Source organism: Heterocephalus glaber, unplaced genomic scaffold, assembly GCF_053883595.1.
Source record: "Heterocephalus glaber isolate CG9 unplaced genomic scaffold, H.glaber_assembly_v1.0 deba00001687, whole genome shotgun sequence".
In the NCBI taxonomy this organism is placed as follows: Eukaryota; Metazoa; Chordata; class Mammalia; order Rodentia; family Bathyergidae; genus Heterocephalus; species Heterocephalus glaber.
The window spans coordinates 20168309-20189918 of NW_028258412.1; the positions used below are offsets into that span (position 1 = coordinate 20168309).

At 36.6% G+C, this 21610-nt stretch overlaps 2 protein-coding genes across 16 annotated transcripts in view; one reads left to right on the plus strand and one right to left on the minus strand.

The window, feature by feature from the left end:
- Positions 1 to 21610, plus strand: part of Tmem116 (transmembrane protein 116) — a 187816-nt gene that overhangs the window by 154619 nt on the left and 11587 nt on the right. For 2 of the 4 annotated variants that reach the window (XM_087198411.1, XM_021257460.2), the window contains exons 11-12: positions 6698 to 6774; positions 12673 to 12757. In XM_087198411.1, the coding sequence (XP_087054537.1) occupies positions 6698 to 6774; positions 12673 to 12733 (138 nt within the window). In that variant the 3' untranslated portion in view covers positions 12734 to 12757. Of the gene's footprint in view, positions 1 to 6697; positions 6775 to 12672; positions 12758 to 14783; positions 15155 to 21610 lie in introns of those variants that run through there. The other 2 variants (XM_021257461.2, XM_087198410.1) reach the window with 2 other exon arrangements.
- Positions 1 to 21610, minus strand: part of Mapkapk5 (MAPK activated protein kinase 5) — a 40190-nt gene that overhangs the window by 16552 nt on the left and 2028 nt on the right. For 5 of the 12 annotated variants that reach the window (XM_004843773.4, XM_004843771.4, XM_004843772.4 and 2 more), the window contains exons 2-7: positions 15840 to 15913; positions 15152 to 15227; positions 14075 to 14172; positions 13021 to 13129; positions 11422 to 11511; positions 10717 to 10812 (exon numbers count right to left, since the gene is read on the minus strand). In XM_004843773.4, coding sequence (XP_004843830.1) covers positions 10717 to 10812; positions 11422 to 11511; positions 13021 to 13129; positions 14075 to 14172; positions 15152 to 15227; positions 15840 to 15913 — 543 coding nt within the window. Of the gene's footprint in view, positions 1 to 10716; positions 10813 to 11421; positions 11512 to 13020; positions 13130 to 14074; positions 14173 to 15151; positions 15228 to 15351; positions 15508 to 15839; positions 15914 to 21610 lie in introns of those variants that run through there. The other 7 variants (XM_087198408.1, XM_087198407.1, XM_087198406.1 and 4 more) reach the window with 4 other exon arrangements.

The window sequence follows — 21610 nt, forward strand, 5'->3', positions numbered from 1 at the left end:
TATAAACAATGAATAGTTTCTCTAGTGTGAGAAACTGAAAGTGTAAATAAGGGTTAAAATGATTAAAATGAATAACTGATAATTTGATATAGGAAGAAAAGGTCCAAAGGGGTAAGGGTGGTGGGAGGGGAAGGGGAAAGGAAAGAAGAGAAAGGAAAAATTATGAAAAAAGAAAAAAAAATGGAAACGAAATCTAGTAAATAGGGAAGGGTGGAGGGGATGAAGGGCACACAGGTAATGGAGAAAAAATAAGAACCAAGATACATCATGTACAGGTACAAGCACCCAATGATAAATGTAAACGTATTGTATACCTAAAATGTACCAATAAAAGATTTTAAGAAAAAGAAAAAAGAAAAGCCCATCAGAGTCACAGCAGACTTCTCGACACAACCCACAAGTCAAGGAGAGCTTGGAGTGAAGTATTTCAAGCCGTAAAAGAAAGCAACCTCCAACCCAGACTGATGTGCCCCACAAAACCATCTTTCAAAACTGATGGAGAAATAAGATACTTCCATGATAAATAACACCCAAAGAGGGGCCAGGGATTTAGCTCAGTGGTTTCGCCGCCTGCTGCGCAAGCGAGTTTGATCCCCGGTACCAAAAAAAAAAAACCAAAGAACACCCGAAGAAACCCATAAACACCAAATCAGCACTCCAAAATGTTCTGAAGGTCATTCTAGAAAGAGATAATGAGAACTACAACTCCATGAACCACAACAGAATGAATCCAACAGGCAAGTAATTAAATGGGGGGGAGGGGGAAATAGGAACAACAATGGTAATATCAATAGGAAAATAACATATCAGTTGTAACTATCATTGTAAATGGTCTAAATTCATGAATCAAAATAAAGAGACTGGCAGAATGGATCAAGAAGCAAGATTGATCAATATGCTACATACAAGAAACACACTTAATTCAAAAAGAAATTCATAAACTGAAAGTCAAAGGATGGAAAACAATACTCCATGTGACAGGAACCCAGAAGAAAGCAAAGGTAGCTATTCTATTTGCAGACAAAGTAGATTTTAAGCCAAGAATAAGAGCGACAAAGAAGGTCACTACATCCTTATAAAGGGAACAATCCAAGAGGAAGAGATAACAATTATAAATATATATGCACCAAATACTAGCATACCTAACTATATTAAAAGAAACACTAATAAAAGGAAATCAAATTAACACTAATACTGTTGTAATGGGGGACCTCAATATCCCACTGTCACAAAGAGATCAACTAGACAAAAAAATCAACAAAAAAATATCAGAACTGAACCAAAGTTTTGAACAAATGGATTTAGTGGATGTCTACAGTGTTCCACCCCACAACATCAGAATACACATTCTTCTCAGCTGCACATGGGATGTTCTCCAAGAGCCCACATACTAGCTCCTAGAACACACTTAAATGCAAAGGAATTAATATTATCAAACCATAGTGCAATAAAATTGGAACTCAATGACAAAAAAACCCCACAAAAACTTCATAAACAAGTGAAAATTAAATAACACCCTTCTGAATGACCAATGGGTCACATGAAATTAAAAAAGAAATTAGTTTCTATCATCAAATGATAATGGCAGTACAATAATCAGAACTTATGGGACACAATAAAAGCAGTCCTCCTATGAAAATTTATAGTGGTGAATTCTCATATCAGAAAAACAAAGTGAGCTCAAATAAACAACCTAATGTTGAACTTAAGATTCTAGAAAAAGAAGTGCATGTCAAGCCCAAAGCTCATATGAGGGAGGAAATTATAAAGATCAGAGCAAAAATTAATTCAATGGAGACTAAGAAAACAATACAAAGAATCAATGAATCAAAGAATTGGTCCTTTGAAAGATTAAATAAAATTGACAAACCTTTAGCCAACCTTATCAAAAAAATGAAAGAAAAGACTTAAATCCATGCAATTAAGAATGAAAAGGGTGAAATCAAAATAGATCCTGCAGAAATCCAAATAATCATCACTACCTATTTTGAGAAACTGTATTCTAATAAGATGGAAAACAGAATAAATGGACAGATTCCTGGATATATATGAATTACCAAAGCTAAATCAAGAAGATATAAAAACTCTAAATAAATCAGTATCAGTCAATGAAATTAAAGATGTAATTAAAAACCTACCAACAAAGAAAAGCCCAGGCCCTGAGGGATTCACTGCTGAATTCTACAAGAAATTTAGAGAAGACCTAATGTCACTACTTCACAGTCTTTAATGAAACTGAAAGAGAAGCAATACTCCCAGATTCATTCCTGGAAGCACCCTGATACCAAAACTAGAGAAGAATCCAACCAAAACAGAGAACTACAGGCCAATCTCCTTAGTGAACACAGATACAAAAATCCACAATAAGCTACTGGGAAACAGAATGCAGCAAATCATCAAGAAGATTATAGGGCTGGGGATTTAGCTCAGTGGTTCCATTGCCTACCTTGCAAGCACAACGTTCCAAGTTCAATCCCTAGTGCCAAAAAAAAAAAAAAAAGAAGAAGATTATACACCATGACCAGGTAGGATTCATCCCAGAGATGCAGGGATGGTTCAACATACGGAAATCAATAAGTGTAATATACCAAATTAACAGAGCCAAGGACAAAAACCATATGATCATCTCAACAGATGGAGAAAAAGGTTTTGACAAAGTCCAACAACCATTCATGATAAAAACCCTACAGAAAATTGAAATAGGCTTTAGCTCAATCTAATAAGAGCAATCTATGACAAACCAATAGCTAACATCATACTAAATGGACAAAAACTGAAAACCTTCACTCTAAAATCAGGAACAAAACAAGGATGTCCACTGTCACCACTCATTATTCAATTTTAGTATATGTGCTGCCGAAGCGCCACTGTTATTCAATATACTTCTAGAACCATTAGCCACAGCAATTAGACAAGAGAAAGAAATAAAAGGAATAAGGACTGGAAAGGAAAAGGTAAATTATCATTACTTGCAGCTAACATGATACTCTAACATAGAAGACCCCAAAAACTCCATCACAAGACTTCTAGATTTAATAACCAAATTCACTTGCATAGGTGGATACAAAGTCAACACTCAAAAATCAACAGCATTTCTGTACACAAACAACAAAGTTACCTAAAGAGAAATTAGGGAAAAAACACCTTTTATAACAGCATCCCCAAAAAAAGATACCTAGGAATCAACCTAATGAAGGAAGTAAAAGACCTTTACATTGAAAACTACAGTACTGTGAAAAAAAGAGATCGAACAGGACATCAGAAAATGGAAAGATATCCCTTGCTTGTGGGTAGGAAGAACCAACAAAATAAAAATGGCCATACTCCCAAAATTGTTATACAGATTTAATTCAATCTCAATCAAAATACCAATAGCATATCTCACAGAACTAGAGGAAACATTCCTTAAATTCATTTGGAACCAGAAGAGATCTAGAATAGTAAAAACAATTCTAGGCAACAAAGGAAAGGCAGGAGCCATCACAATATCTGACTTGAAATTATACCACAGAGCTACTGTGATAAAAATAGTATGGGACTGGCGAAAACACAGAAAAAGGATCAGTGGAAAAGAATATAAGATACAGAACCAACTCCAAACACATTCAGCTACCTTGTCTTCAACAAAGAGGCCAAACACCCTCACTAGAAGAAAGATAGTCTCTTTAATAAATGATCCTAAAAAAAATGGCTTTCTACTTCCCAAAGATTAAAACTAGACCCATATCTTTCACCATGCACTAAACTCAAATCAAAATGGATTAAAGATCTAAATATTAAAACAGAGAGCTGGGATTTAGCTCAGTGGCACCGTGCCTGCCTCACATGCTCAAGGTCCTGAGTTTGATCCCCGGTACCAAAAACACTCAAACAATAAATATTAAAACGAAACACTAAATCTGCTGGAAAATAGAATAGGTAGAACTCTTGAAGACATTGGTGTAGGCAAAGACTTTATGAACAAAACCCCAATTCCACAGGAACTATCACAAAGAATCAATAACTGATAATCTTATTAAAAAGCTTTTGCATAGCAAAAGAAACCCCCATCAGAGTGAAGAGACAACCCACAGCGTGAGAAAAAATTTTTGACACCTGTTCCTCAAAGAACTAATATCTAGAATAAAGAACTCAAAAAAATCAGACCCCGCCCAAATTTAAAGACTCCACCCAAAAAAGAGCATCTGAAATGAATAGATACTTTTCAGATAAAGAGGTAGAAATGGCAAATAAATATATGAAAAAAAATGTCCAACATCATCAGTCATTCGAGACATGCAAATTAAAACAATTCACTCCAGAAAGAAGAGCTATCATCAAGAAGTCAAACAGAGGGCCGGGGGATTTAGCTCAGTGGTTTCACCGCCTGCCACGCAAGTGCAAGGACCCGAGTTTGATCCCCGGTACCAAAAAAAAAGAGAAGTCAAACAATAACAAATGCTGGAGGGGCTGTGGGGAAAAAGGAACCCTTTTCCACTGTTGGTAGGAATGTAGATTAGTGCAACTACTGTGAAAATCAGTGTAGAGATTCCTCAAAAAACTAAAATTAGAGATTCCTTATGACCCAGTTGTTCCCCTTTTTGGTATTTTCCCAAAAGAATTAAAACCCCAAATCCCCATCAACTGATGACTGAATAAAGAAGATCTGGGTTGTTTTTTTTTAATATAATAGAGTACTACTCTGCCATAAAGAAGGATGAGCTTGAGACATTTCTAGCTAAATAGATGCACCTTGAGACCATATTCTTAAGTAAAATAAATCGGACACACGTTTAAATACCGCATTGTTTCTCTGGTGTGAGAAATCAGAAGTAGAAAGAAGGACCAAAATGTATTGAGAAATGGGAAGAAAATATTCAAATGAGAAAGAGAAAAAGGGAGGGGGCAGGGGAAGGAAGGAAGGGACAAGAAAAAAAGAATAGAAGAAAAATGGAAACAAAACTTATAAAGACAGGAAGAAGAGGGCTGGGAATTTAGCTCAGTGGTTCCTCTGCCTGCCTCAAAGGCACAAGGACCCGAGTTCGATCCTCGGTACAAAAAAAAAAAAAAAGAGGAAGAAGAAAAAAAGAAGAAGCAAGATATATCACACACAGGTATAGATTCCCTATAATGAATGTTATTATGTATATCCAAAATGTACCAATATAAAAATTCAAAAAAATAAAAGAAAGCACATTTTTTAAAAAAAGGAAGAACAAAGCTGGAAGGCTAGGAATATCTGATTTCCAGAATCAGTATAACCCAACAGTAATCAAGACACTGTAATACTGGTATAAAGACACATAAAGAGATTAATGAACAGAATTAAGAGTCTAGAAAGAAACCTATACATATAAGTTCAACTGATTTTTTTTTGGTACCGGGGACCAAATTGAGGACCTTGAGCTTGCAAGGCAGGCGCCGGAACCACTGAGCTAAATCCCTGGCCCCAACTGATTTTTGACAAAGACTCAAAAACAATAAGCAGAGAAAAGACAGCCTTTGCAACCAATGGTGCTAGATTAAATGGATACCCAAATGCTAAAAAATGAACTTGGGCCCATACCTTATACATATACAAAAATGAACTCAAATGGATCATGGACCCAAATGTAAAATCTAAAAAGATATAACATTTCTTGAAGAATACACAGGAAGAATATTTTTGTGATTTGGGGTTAGACAAAAACTTTTACAAAAAAAACCAAAATAGCACAGAATATAAAAGAAAATTCTGATACTGGCCTTCATCAATATTAAAATCTGCTCTTCAGAAATATTGTTAAAAGAATGAAAAGATAAGCCAAAGACAGATACTTCAGCAAAGAAAATATAGCGAGAACAAAGAAGCAAACATCTTTAGTCACTAAAGAAGTACAAATTAAAACCATAATAACACTACATACCTGCTTAAGAGAAAAAACTTAATATCACTGACCATAACAAATGCTGGTGAAAATGTGAAGGACCTAAAACTTTCACACATTGCTACAGGAAGCATAAAATAACTCCGTCACTGTAGAAAATTTGGTAGTTTCTAAACAAGCTGAACACCTACCTCATGATCATATCATTCCAGGTACAGATATTTACTTAAGAGAAAAGAAAATTTATATATAAATGTTCATAATAGCTCTTTTTGTATGAAAGTGGGAGGAAAACAGTTCAATGTCTGTCAATAGATGGATAAACAATCATAGTATACCCATATAACAGAATACTTTTCAGGAGAAGCAATGAATTATTGATACATGCAGTAACCTGGACAAATCTCAAAGCAGGTATGCTGAGACAAGCACCCCCTAAAAAGAAAATACTCTATGATGTATTACAGTACCTTCTCTTATCTGTGGTTTTGCTTTCTTTTTTGTTGTTACTGGTTTTTTTGGTACCGGGGATCGAACTCGGGACCTTGCACTTGCAAGGCAGGTGGCGGAACTACTGAGCTAAATCCCTGGCCCTGCTTTCTGAAGTTTTCAGTTGCCCACAATCCATAAATACTGAAGTAGGTTTTAAATTGCATGCCATGCAGTCACAATGGTAAACAACCAATATTCTACTGAGTTGCCAAACTATGATATTCAGTAGTTTATGTATACCAAATGCATTTTTCAAGCTACAAATAAATTTCTTTTTCTTTCACAGTATTGGGGATTGTGCCCAGCACCTTTGCATTAAGCTGTATCTCTAACCCTTTTTATTTTTTATTTTGAGACAGGGTCTCACTAAGTTGCCCAGGCTGGCCTTGAACTTGCTATCCGGATACCTCAACCTCCCAAGTAGCTGGGATTACAGGTATGCACCAACACACCAAGCCAACATTTTCAATTTATGATGGGATTATAGACCATAAATCTACTGTAAATCAAGGAGCATATATATATATATATATATCTTAAAAAAATATTAGCAATCAAATTAAGCAAGATGAATATATCATGATTAAGTGGGGCTTATCCTAGGAATGTGAGATCAGTTAACACTGGGAAAAAAAAAATCAATGCAATTCATCATATTAACAAAATAAGAAGGAAAAATATCAAATCAGTAAATGCAGACAAAAAGCACTGGACAAAAATTTAATACACCAGCATTCAGGAGGCTGAGGCAGGAGGATCACCGAGTTTGAGGCCAGCCTGGGGTACATAGTGAGTTGAGGGCCAGCCTGAACTACAAAGGAAGACCATGCCTCAAACCAAAAAAAAAAAAATTCAATACACATTCACTTTCAGAAAACTAGAAAGTGAGAAACTTCCTTAGTATGATAATAGATACCTATAAAAATATAACACTGAGCTTAATGGTGAAAGAGTAAACACTTTTTTCTCTAAAATCAGTAATGAGGCACTGATGTCTGTTCTCATCACTTAAAATTCAACTTGTATTCAAGTAGTGGTCCTAGCCAGTACAATATGGAAAGGAAAACGATGGCAAACATACTAGGACATACAAATGAAAACTATTTATTCAAGGACATGACCTTATATGTAGAAAATTCTAACAAATCTGAGAAAACTAACAAATCTACAAATAAATTTAGAGAATTAGTAAATGAATTTGGTATATGTGCTGCTGAAGCAAGCACAGTAAATGAATTTGGTAAAATCTTAGGATACAAGGTCAATGTACAAAACTCATTTGCATTTCCACAAACTGCTAAGAGACAACTGGAAAACGAAATTTTAAAAAATATTTCCAGCGGCATCCAACAACATAAATTAGAATAAATTTAAGAAAATATGTACAAGACATGTAACACAAGAACTATAAACATTTCTAAGAAAAACTGAATGCCTAAATAAATGGAAAGATATACCTTGTTTATTGATTGGAAGATTTATAATTCATTTATAGACTAAACACAATTATAATCAAATCCCAAGAAGCTTTTTTGTTGTTAAAAAATAAATTCTAAACTTCAGAGAGAATGCAGTGTCTAGAACACTCAAAACAACTTTGAAAAAGAAATTTTAAGAACTTATCCTATCAGAAGTCAATATTTAGTACATTACCTACAGTAATCTAGATGATCTTACTACAGATATATATATATATATATTTAAGTAGAGAACAGAGTTTGGAATAAACCAGCACATGTATATGGTCAACTGATTTTCAACAAAACTGCAAAGTAATCCAAAGATGCAAAAATTGTCTTTTTTTTTTTTGGTACTGGGGATCAAACTCAGGTCCTTGCGCTTGCGAGGCAGGCAGCAGAACCACTGAGCTAAAATCCCCGGCCCCAAAAATTGTCTTTTTAACAAATGTTGCTGCAACAATTTGCTATCCACATGGAAAAATAAGGAGTCACCTTGACCCTTATTTCATACACGTGTACACACATACACACACACACACACACCCATATACACATATTCAAACAGATCACAGACCAAACTGTAAATGCTTAAAAAAAAAAACTATAACTTTTTACAAGAGAAAGTCTTCAATGCTAACAGATCTTAGGAACAAAAGATATTAGCCATTTTTTTCAAAAATGCTATTCTGCTGGCTTTGATGATGAAGGAAGTGAACAAAAGACAAAAAAATGCAGGCAGCCTCTAGAACAGTAGTGACGAATCTGTGGCACAAGTGCTGCAGCTAGCTGTTTGCTATCATTGAAAGCTCTAAAAGGCTTGCCACCACTGCTCTAGAAGCTGGAAAAGCCAAGGAATGGATTTTCCTCTAAAGCTTCCAGAAGAAACACAGTCCTGTGGATACCTTGATTATAGCCCACTGAGGCCCATTTCAGTCTTCTCATCTCCAGAAGTATTAGGTAGTAATAAATGTATGTTGTTTTAAGCCACTAAGTATGTCGCAATTTGTTACAACAGTAATGAAATCTAGAGTATTTTTTAAATTCGTATATACTTCAACGAGGAATATGATAATGTACTACAAATATGTACTAAAAAATTCTTATACACTATACTTCAATTATAAGATAAACCAACAATAAAACCAGGCAAGATTTGTACCCATACTTCATAACAGAATGTTGTACCTATAGTTCACAACAGGATGGTCATGATAAATAAATAAATACATGATGACCTCAAGAACAGAGGTCATCAAGAAAATGCTACAGTTAAATACATAATGAAGTAACAGCTAGCACCAACTAGAATGATGAAATTACAAATACTGACAAACATGGTGTAGAAGAATGTGAAGCAACTGGAACTGTTATATGTTCTTTATAAAACCATAAAATGGTAAAACCATTTTAGGAAAAAGATACTTTTTGAGTCAGAAACTATAGCCTCCAAAAATTATAAATGAATGTTTTTAGCATCTTTATTCATAATACCCCAAACTAGGAAACAACCCAAAATGGCCATCAGTCAGTGCAGGAAACAACATAGTTTGGCCATATGATGGAATACTATTTAGTAATAAAAGGACTACTGATAATTGCAGCAACAGAGATAAATCTCCAAGACATGCTGATCAAAAGAAATGAAACATTAAGAAGTCTATGATTCCGAGCCAGGGACTTAGCTCAGTGGCACCATGCCTACTTTGCAGGCTTAAGGTCCTGAGTTCAATCCCCCGTACCAAAAAAAAAAAAGGCTATGATTCCGTTTTTATGAAAACTGAAACTAATAATAACAGAAAGCAGATCAGTGGTTGTCTGGGACTATAGGTTAGTATGGGAGGGGACAAGGCACAAGGCAGCTTGTAAAGTGACAGAAGTGTTGTGTCTTTACTGTGGTGGTGGTCATATGCATTTTTCAAACCTTATCAAACTGCACCTGAAATAGGCATACAGTATCCTCCCTTTTCTGTGGGGGTTTTTTTAAGAGGGGGGAGGGGTCTGTGATTTCATTACCTGACGTCAACCACAGTCAAAAATATTAAATGGAAAATTCCAGAAATAATTCTTGAGTCGTGTGCCACTCTGAGTAGCATGATGAAATCTTTCACCATCTCATGTCATCCTATTCAATCAACCCTGGGTCTTGAATTATCTCTTTGTCCAGAGTATCCACACTGCATCAGCTACCCACCTATTAGTCACTTAGTAACAGGCTTGATAATCACATCAACTGTGTAAATAATACACTGCTTGTGTTCAAGTAACCCTTATTTTACTTAATAATGGCCCAAGGCATAGAAGTAGTAATATGGACAGTTCACAAATGCCAAAGAAAAGCTATAAAGAGCTTCCTTTTCCAGCCATGGTGGTATATACCTGTAATCCCAGTCCTCTGGGAGGCTGAGGCAGGAGCCTGAAAGTCTGAGCCCACCTTGGGTTAACTTAGCAACTTAATGAGGTCCTGCCTCAAAATTTAAAAAAAAAAAATTTTTAAAAGGGCCAAGGACTTAGATTAGTGCAAAGGTCCTGGATTCAATTCTCAGTACCCTTCCCCACCAAAAACACTTTCTTTAAGTGAAAAGGTGAAAATTTACCATAGGCATATATGTGTAAGAAAAAACATGGTACATATAGGATTTGGTACTGTCTGTTACTTTAGGCATCCACTGGAGGTCGTGGAATGTATCCCCGATAGGTAAGAGGAGACTAAAGTATTTTATTATAAATACAAATCATACCTCTAAATCGTAACTCAATAAAAGCCAGTTTTAAAAGAATGAAATATCAGTAGGTTTCTTAAGTTGAGTTTTCCCTCTCCCATCTGTAATATATGCCTACTTGCGTGACAGAACAGAAGGAACATAAATCTAGATGGCAGCTTGGTAATACATCTTAGGGAAAAAACAGCACATGCTTACCTGAGGTGCTACATAATAAGGGGTGAACTGAGGTGTCATCAAGTCACCTTGGTCAATTTTAGCAAATCCAAAGTCACACAATTTCACTGGAGCATCCTGAAATAAAACAAATGGGAGTCACTGCTCCAGAGTTGTCAGTAAATATTAAAAGAAAATCCAGGTGCACGACATACTATTCTAAGCTCTCACAAGTTTCCGGCTGAGATCTGAGCCTATGAATGGCATGTCATCAGGTCTGGAGACAACAGTTCATGTTGAAGAATGGTTCTTAGTAATATAGGACAAAAGAATTTCTACCCATTTACTTAGCCTTGCTTTATAAAGTCAGCTATCAAATCAAGATATTAGCCTTCTGGTCCCTCATTAATGGGCCCATCATCTCTCATCAATCCTGGTTGCTACTTCACTTGAAACTGTTAAGTTTCAAGGTAACATATAATAGTACACAGACTTCCAAAGGTCTCCCAAATAACATCTACAATCCTAAGTCCCACAAATATATGTGAGTATCATCTAAAATTATCAATGCCAGGAGTGTGATACAGTTTCTCTGAGCCTCTAGGAAAGAAAGAGGTAGAATAAGCTATTTGCCTAAAGCCTCTTTCCCATGAACCTGCAGCATCCCAAACACATACACAACCACTTCTGAGCTGTGGTAAGAGTACAGCTAGCAGTACTAAAATACAGAAAAGCAACTTTTCTCACCAAAGAGTTATCCTTGAAAAGTAGATTTTCAGGCTTGAGATCTCGGTGTGCAATGTTTAACAAGTGACAGTGCTGTAGAGCCAAAGATATCTGAAAAAGGACACAGTGGAGCAACAGGCTCTTAGAAAAGAGCAATCTTTAATACTCCTGTTGTAGAGAATGCAGGATGTTAAAAAAAAATTCATTAAGTCAATCAAAACCTTGTTCAGTTTCAATTTGAAATGAGAAATTAAGAAAGACTTGGGGTACCAAGAAATAGACTGTAGTTTGACTGTTAAACAAAAAGAAAAATATGACAGTAAAACAATTCTGTCAGAATAAACTGATGATTACATCCTGTAAGAAATGGGAAAAATGAAAAAAAAAATGGGAAAAATGAAATTTTCCCACTTTTATTCAGTGACATGTGACGGGCACTGACGAGAAACTGCTAAGCTGGGCAGCCTTGAGCAGGCATGCATTTCCCATTAGGGCAGCAGCAGGATCACCTGGTGCAAAAGAGAATTGCACTTGCAAAGGAACTGAATGGCAGACTCCACCTTCAAACCAGGTGATCAGATTTTTCCAACTGATGTTCCAATTTGTTCATCTTACATGCTGACAATGCTGCCTGTTTGTGTGGATTTGAGGGGTTTTTGTTTTATAGAAGATTATCAGGGCCAGGGATTTAGCTCAGTGGTTCCGCCGCCAGCCTGGCAAGCACAAGGTCCTGAGTTCGATCCCCAGTACAAAAAAAAAAGATTATCAGAGCTTATCTTTTAGTCCTAATATTTGAAAAATGAAAAATGTAATTTAAAAATCAAATACGATAGATTCTACTGTTCTTCAATTCTCAGTATGGAATTTTCTCAGCAATCCAAATATTAATTCATCTGTAATCAATCAGAAAGAAGCCAGCCAAAAATACTTGGAAAATGCTTATGGAAAATTTGGCAAAGTTTATTATTACCTAATTGGGCTGTGCTTCCTACTTTTCTTTACCCTGCTTGCTTAGTCTGAAGATAGGCCTTGAGGGTTTAGTTTCTCACCTTTGTAAGAGTTTAGTAACAGTTGTATTCCTAGTATTGAATGTGACATAATCATTCACATTGACTCAATGTGGTTCAAGATGGAATATAACTAGGAATAACCCAGAACTACAAAGATCTTAGAATACTATTAAAAATCTGCAGAAAAGATAGGTGATTCATGTAAGAAGCATCTTATATACAACTGCCATAAAACATATTTTTGTACCATACAATCTTTCAGGTGGTATCAACAACATTTTATCTCAAAGTCCAATTACAGTGCTTGGAAGCTGCATGTCTAAAGATATGGAGAGTCAATAAAGGAGGTAAGATCATCTTTTTTTCAGAATTTATTTAAATCTTACCAGGAAACAGTTGACAACCAATTAAGAATACAGTCTTCCCCCCCTCCAAAATATAAAAGGGATGACATTTGTTCTGTTAAGACATTCTTTCTGATTACATAACAAAGCAGGCAATGAGAAGTCAAATAGAGCTTTTCTTTAAGCTTTCTTTTATTCCCCCTAATGAAATTGCACTTGTTAACCAACATAGTTGGCAGTTTGATTGGTACCCGGGGTTAACTTGCCTGCTTTGTTACTTGGCTGGCTTGCTTCTCTGTAAAGTGCCGGTGCTGGCTGATTCTGTGAAATAGCTCTCCCCCTTCCATCATCTCCATTACAATTAAGAGTCGAGCCCTGTTTGAAAGCATTTGATTTTGTTAAGTTTAAAAAAAAAAACAAACAAAAAGAACCCTGAAATATAAAAAACTAAACTACAGAGATCTCATCTACAAAATGTGTAACCAGGGTAATGCAGCTACTAAATAAGAACAAAAATTCTCACGTTCAAAAAAAAAAAAAATCCACGAATTTTGGTTACCATTCTTTGATAAAATGCTTCCAGTTTCCATCCAAATGCTTTCACCAACAGAGCAAAGTGAAAAATAATCACTGATTCCTGTTTGTTTTTTAAATTCCATTTTTTTTCTCCACCTATAAAATTCCTACCCTTCTTTCAAGGGCTAGCTTTCCTTCATGTCACCTCCCAAGTTAGTAGCTCCCCTCCTTTATAAAGTTCAGAATATTTTGTCTCTCCTTGGTGCCTGTCACACTGCTACAATGATGATGAATTTACATCTCAATCTGTGCAATGAATTCCCTAGAAGAGACTCAGACTGCCACCAATGTGCTTTTAAAACATTTGGCAGCTAAAAGAATAGTGTTGATTTCTTCCTTTGAAAGGAAAGTCAAACTAAGCAACAGAGCCTTACTATATCAGCCTCTGAGACTTTGCTTAGAATAACACTGGGCCCCTTTGACTAATTTGAAATAGAATTTGTTTAAATTCCACATTAAATGCTTTTTTTAGAGAGAAATAAAAAATAATCAAGGGCTGGGAGACTGGGTAAATAAAACTGTTAAGGTTGAGTGGTGGGTACCTGAGGATTCATTATATAATTCTGTGCTTTTACAAAGATCTGAAATTTTCCAAAGTACAGAGAGGGGGAGGGGAAGGAGAAGAAATAAGAAGGAGTAGTAGGAAGAAAGGAAAGGGAGAGGAAGGGGAAAGATAGAAGAGGAAGACTCTGCTACACCTTGGCCTACATATGCACATGTGAGGATGATCCTGTGTTGCCTTACCTGGGACTGGACTCATGAGGAAATTGTACACTGTTAGCAAACACTTCAATAATCTGAACTATATTTGGGTGTGTGGCACACATCATGTGCAGACGTACCTTAAAGAGAACAAAGGAAATGTTTCTGTGCAAAGGGGATGCAAACATTTTCTCCTCAAATTTCCGATCAAAAACAGACCACGCTAGGGGCAAGTGATAAAAGTCTACTTCAGTTTAAAAAAAACAAAACTAGAAATGACTAAAAATCACTAGAATGATATAAAAAAAAGTATTTTCATACACCAATTATCTCTTTGATGCTCTTTCCACAAAGAAAACCTCACTAACAGATGTACTTTCTACTGTCTTACCTATTATCAAATGAAAATTTTGGCAAATAACTCATTTTACTTCTAAACAAAAGAATAAGTTCTTCAGCCAGGCATGGTGCAACATGCCTATAATCCCAGCACTTGGGAGGCTGAGGCAGAATGATCTTCACACGTTCGAGGCCAGCCTGGGCTACACAGTTGAGTTCAAGGCCAGCCTGGAACTACACAGTGAGATCCTGTCTCAAAAAAAAAAAAAAAAAGAGTAAGTCCTTTATTGAACATGTTAACAGCATGTTATCACCCCACCCAGATAATTTAAAACCAATGTATAATTTTTGTTGTTCGTTTTTGTTTTTTTTTTGTACTGGGAATCTAACTTGGGTCCTTGTGCTTGCGCAGCAGGTGGCGAAACCACTGAGCTAAAATTCCTGGCCCCTGAAGCATCACTTCCAATATAGCACTCGTCTGGGCCCTCCTTGTCATATTTTATCTCCATCATTTGGGCAACATTTTCAATAACCAAAAACAGAAGTAAACCTGAATATGTCAGGGTCCAAGAAAGGAAACAAGGCCGTATTAATAACCTCCATGCTGACAGATCTAGGACTACTCTATAATGATAACATGAATAGAGACAGGAGAAAAGTATGGGCATAAAATTCCTTATGCATTTCTGTATTCTCTCCAGGAATCTACCATAATTGTAAAATGAACAAGTCTTAGGCACTTCAAATATTTAGGCAAGTCAAGGCAATAAAGAACAATACCTCATTTCTAGCTTTTGGGCGATCAAGAAGAATTTTCAGTGCAAACCGTTCTTGGGTACATTTCTTCACACAGACTCTAGATTTGGAGGAAAAAAATTAATCAGCAACTGTCTATGTTACGGTGAAAATTAACTCCAGAAGTCTGTTCTTTGAGAATTATACTTCTAATCAAAGATATATCCAGGTGCATCAGAACAAACCTGCCCCTCGGGCAGCAGGTGGTGAGGCAGAAAAGCATCTCACTCCTCTTCCCAGCTGTCCGTGCTCAGGTCTCTGCTCCTGAGTAGGTGACATGAACTCACAACAAGCCAATGAAGAAACAGCCTCTGCTGGCTATCGAAGATTCTCACAGTAGCCTCACAGTCTCGACATCTTAAATGAATCCATATTATAGACCATATAACTTGGTCATTTAGCTTTATTTACAGATGTATGAGAAAAAAACTAACATAAAAACCTCTAGGAGGAGCCAGGGGTGTGTAGTGTAGTAGCAGAGCATGTGCTTAGAAGGCATGAGGCCCTGGGTTCAATTCCCAGCACCAAAGCCCCCAAAACAAACAAAAACCCTCTACTTGTTAAATTACAACTATTTCTCAAATGTGGCACACCTGACACTTCTAATTCAAGACACATTTCAAATGGTCCTTCTCAGAACAATTTTGTCACAATTCTCACATGGGTGTCTTACCTAACTGGACCACTAATTCCAGCTCCCAGCTTCTGAGTCCAATTAATATTGTATTCTTCTAAAATGGAGGTTTCCTATTAAAATTAAAAAAAGGAGAGCATGAAAATGATTCCCCAATTAAAAAGCTAAATAGTTAAGTGGGAGTGGGATAAAAGAACTATGGCTCAACATTTTATCTTCTGAGAGACTCCATAGGGCTTTGTAATTGTATGTTTTACCTAAATAACTCAGTCACTACTTTCCAATACACCAAAGACTTCAGAATAAAATTATTCAGCTCATCTACAAGGTCTATTTGAATAAACCATAGTGCATTTTTGAGGATCTGCAGGAAGATATTCACTCAAAATACAATAAAACTGAGCTGGGCCTGTAGGTCAATAATGAAGCACCTGTCTAGCACCCGTAAGGCCCTGGGTTCAATCCCCAGCACAATAAATAAATCCAGTAACTATTAAATGCTTCTTTGCTGCAATAGGTATATTTTTGGACGTTCCCAAAAGACTGGTCACATATATGCTGCTATTCTATAAAGGCTTATATGCTTGAATGTATTAGTCAAATTGTGGGGGATGTGAAAACAAGTTAAGACTAAATTCTTCATTATACTTAAGATGGTCCTCTACCTAAGCAGTCCCCAACTTTGTTGGCACCAGGGATCTGTTTTGTGGAAGACAGTTTTTCCATTGAGGAGGTGAGGTGGTATGGCATGGCCTGGGGATTAGGGACTCCACCTGATAGCCAAGAAAATTCAACTTGTAGAGGCTCTGACCAGAGTTTTAACATTTGACTTTGCAAAGGCAAGAAGATCTCTGAAAGTTCAAGGCCAGGCTAGGCAACACAGTGAGTTCAGGGCCAGCCTGGACTATAAACCAGGCTCAAAAAAAACCAAAAAAGAACATTAAGTGGAACCCAAGCATGGTGGCATGTGCCCATACTCCCAGCTACTCAGGAAGCTGAGATAGCAGGATCACTTGAGCTCAAAAGTTCAAGATCAGCAACACAACAATGCTTTATCTCAAAGGGGGAGGTAGGATCTAACTAGAATTCATATCAGGAATGTAAGACTGCTTACTCTCTGAAAAACCAATTAATGATGTTATATACTATATTAAGAATAAAGAAAAAAAGCACTCAGGAGGCTGAGGCAGGAGGATTACCACAAGTTCAAGGCCCACCTAGGCTACATACTGAGTTCAAGTGCAACCTGTCTCAAAAATAAAGAAAGAAAAATAAAGAAAAAGGATATAATCAATTAAACAAATGCAGAAAAAACACTTAACAGAAACTCAACACCCATTCCTGATAAAAATTTAGCAAAGAATAGACGGAAACTTCCCTAGTTAGACAAAGGACATCTACTTGTAAAGAAGTAGTCTATTTGATGGACATGATTTTATATGTTTAAAAAAAACTCCTAAGGAATCTACAAAATATCTCCTAGAACTAATATGCAAATGTAGTTAAGGATATAAAATTAAAAATAATATACATAAATCCACTATATTTATATGCTCCAGCAATAAATCGAAAAACAAAGTTTAAAAAGCAATTCCAGCCAGATTTGACATGCATACCTGTCCCAGCTATCTGTGAGGCAGAAGGAATGCAAGTTGGAGCCCAGCCTGGAAAACTAGTGAGACCCTCTCTCAAAATAAATAAAAGGGTTGTAGCTCAGTGGTATCAGTTCAATCCTCAATACCACAATGGGGGGGGCGGGGGGAACGACTCTCATAGCATCACAAGCAATAAAATAGGAATTTTACCAAAGAAGTGCAAGATCTATATTCCAAAAGCAAGAAAACATTACTAAAAGAAACAGAAGTCCTAAAAAATGTAAAGTTCATACTATGTTCATGAATTACAAGACAATATTGTTAAAATGGCAACAGTCCCCAAAATGACCCATAAATTCAAAGTCACCTCCATCAAATCCCAGCACAGGTTTTGCTTGTTTGTTTTGTTCTGGCAGTGCTGGAAATGGAATCCAGGGATGCTCTACCAATGAACTACATCTTTAGCCTCCTTTTTTGAGACAGGGTATCACTGAATTATACAGGTGAAAAAAAAAAAAAGGAGGGCCAGGGATGTAGTTCAGTGGCTCCTCGGCTACCTGGCAAGTGCAAGGTCCTGAGTTCGATCCCCAGTATGGCAATAAATAAATAAATAAATAGTTTGAAAAATTACCCAGGTTATCTTCGAACCTGCAATCCTCTTGCTTCAGCTTTCCAAGTAGCTGGGATTACAGGCATACACCACCACATCTAGCTTGGTGGGTTTTTTAGGAGAAATTGACAAACTGGTACTAAAACTTTATTTGGAAATACAAAAAACTCAAACAGCCTACACAGTTTTAAAAATAATGTCAAATTGGTTCTCACACTACCCAATTTGAAAACTTGCTACGTTTCAGTAATCAAATGTAGTATTGGCAGTACAATCATTTTGATCTATGAAATAGAACTGAGAATCCAAACATAAATTTAACACTTAAAATAAACTGTCAGCAAAAATGGCAAAGTAATTCAATGTGCAAAAGACAGCCTTTTAACAGATGTTCCTGGAATGAAAACAGCTGGAAGGTAAGCCTATGAGTATAGCTCAGTGACAGAGTGCTTACCTAGTGAGCATGAAGCCCTGGATTCAATACCCAGCACAGAGAAAAAGACGGGGGGGGGGGGGGGAAGAGACTGATTTAGTGACCTTGAACTAAGCAAAGATTTCCTAGCTATATGATAAATACACAAAAGAAAGCCATAAAAGATGAAAATATGCTAAGTGAAAGTCATCAAAATTTGCTCTTCAAAAGACATTAAAAAATAATATACCCCAGTGCAGTGGCACACACAATACCAGCACCTGGGAGGGAGGCTGAGGCAGGAGGATTCCAACTCAGAGTCATACCTGGGCGATTTAGCAAGACCCTACCTATCTCAAAATAAAAGACAAAAAGGGTAGGGAATGTCACTCAATCCAAAGGCCCTGGGTTCAATCCCTAGTACTGCAAAAAAAAAGAAAAAAAGAAAAAAAAATAACATAGCCAGACATGGCAGGACACGCCTAAGGTTAAGGTAGGAGTATTGGGAGATCAGTTTCAAAAAAACAAAAAGGTAGGGCCAGGGATTTAGCTCAGTGGTTCTGCTGCCTGCTTCACAAGCGCAAGGTCCTGAGTTCCATCCCTGGTACCAAAAAAAAAAAAAAAAAGGTGGTAACATAAGTCACAGATGTATCTGCCGATCATGTCTCTGTTAAATAACTTTTATTGAAAGTTTATAAAGAACTCTTAAAACTCAGTAAGACAAACAATCCATCCCAGTACTTGGAAGGCTGAGGCAGAAGGATGACCTTGAATTTGAGGTCAGCCTGGGCTACATAGTGAGTTCAAGGCCAACCTGAACCATGTAGCAAGACCCTGTCTCAAAAACAAACAAACAAAAAACAGCCAAAACATCTGAATATAGTTCACTAGGAAAAAAATTCAGGAATGGCATAAAAAGATGTTCAATAGTAACGAGTATTCTCTAACATACTCAGAATAAAATAAATACCTTTTACAACTCTATACAACAATCTGATTTTAAAATGCACAAAAGATCTGAATAGATCTTTCACCAGAAAAGATACACAAATGGCAAATAAGCACATGAAAAGATGCCCAACAGCATTAGTCATTTCAGAAATGCAAATTAAAACCACAATGAGGCTGGGCATGGTGGTGCACACCAGTAATCCCAGCACTCAGGGAAGCTAAGGTAGGATGATCTCTGTGAGTTCAAGATTAGCCTGGGGTACATAGTGAGTTCAAGGCCAGCCTCAACTGTAGAGCAAAACCCTGTCTCAAAAAAAAAACCAACAAAAAAACCCCACAATGAGATACCTCTACACACCCACCAGCATGGGTGAAATAGAAAACTGACAATGCTAAATATTTGTGACAGTAATAGAATTAGAACCCTTAAACATCCCTAGTGTAATAATGGCACAACCACTCCAGGAAAGTTAGGGAGTTTCTTAAAAAAAATTAAACATAAATGTACCATACTACCAATAATTCCACACCTAGGTATCTACTCAGAAGAAATTAAAACATATTCACCTCAAAATCTGTAGTTTTATCATTTTATTAACACCAAAAAAGTAGAAGAAATCTAAATGTCTATCAAAGGATTAAGCAAGACAAATAAGATTACTTAATAAGAAGGAATGAAATATTAAAGGATGCACTAATATGAACCTCAAAAAGTACTATGCCAAGTAAAAGAACCCAAACATGTAAGACTGTTGTCAGACTCATTAATTTGGAATTTCTAAAGAAGGCAAACTATAGTGACATATAGTGTAGAGCAGTGATAGCGAACCTTTCAAAGATGAGTGCCATAGGCTCGCCACCACTGGTGTGGGGTGAGGAATGGGAATGGCTAACTACAAGCAAGCACACGAAACTTTCAAGGAGGAGTGAAAATGTTCTAAACTGGACTGTGATGATAGCTGAATAACTGTAAATTGTCTTAAAACATATTATATGATTACTGTAGCAATTTATGGTATCAAATTAGTTTTAAAACTAAGGAAATGAATCGTAAGGGGTTTTTTTGGTACCAGGGATCGAACTCAGAACCTTGCGCTTGCAAGGCAGGTGGCAGCACCACTGAGCTAAATCCCTGGCAGAAAATTAATCTTTACCACGCTCATCATATATTAAAAACTCACTATGTATAACAGAAGGCTGACTGTATGTAAGAATCCCTAATCCCAAAATGTTTATTCTCAAGGCATAACTAAGAAGTAGATAGAGGTGGGGATAGAGAGTCTTCATTTATAGCAATTTGGCATTCTAGTATTTTTTTTGTGTTTTGTTTATTTTGGTACCGGGGATTGAACTCAGGTCCTTAGCTTGTGAGGCAGGCGGTGGAACCACTGAGCTAAATCCCCACTCTAGTATTTTTTTTAAGTATTAGGATGAGATCTCAAAGTTCATCAGTCCTTTCTCTGGTAGTCAAATAACAGAAATTACAAGCATTATGGCTGGAGTCCAGGAAAATAGCTTTTCCAGCTGAACTCTACAAGTTCTCAGTGCTCATCATTTGATGAACACCTCAAAAAACAACCCCTCAATAAATACAACACAATGCAACAGACCAAAAGGTTTTTTGTCTGAGTAGCACTGGCCTGCTTCCAAAGGAGTACATCCTAGTCCAGTGGTGGAGAACCTATGGCATGCGTGTTTTCCTTTTAAGACAAAAGATGTTAATGTGTGAGTTGTTTTTTCTAAAGTAAAACCTCAGTATTCAGGTTTAATTGCAGGGTTGACAGTCTGCAATAAGTAAGTGGGTTTGGAGTTGCAGTTTAGGCACTCGTCTCTGAAACATTTGCCATCACTGTGACCAAGCCAGTACTGGTTGTCAGGTATTTTCAGCTCCACCAAATTGTGTTGGAGACAAGTTCAAATTAGTAGGAAGATGCACCAATAACCTAGCAAGTACTTTTAGTGAAGAAAAGCTTTAAAAAACCAAAAAAGAAAATTAGGTGGGACAAGTTAACAAATGAAGAAAACTACAACTCTTCCTAAACGACCCTTACTTAAATTGCTATGCGCCAATATCCACCAAGCTCTTACTAGGTGTTAGTTATTACTGTAATCACATTTAGGTACATTTGTCCATTTAATCCTCAAAAAGTTCCTATGAGCAGGGGAGTCCTCTTTTCTCGTTTCATAAATAGGAAACTAAGGGACAGAGAAGTGAAGGGACTTACATAAGGGCACACAGAAA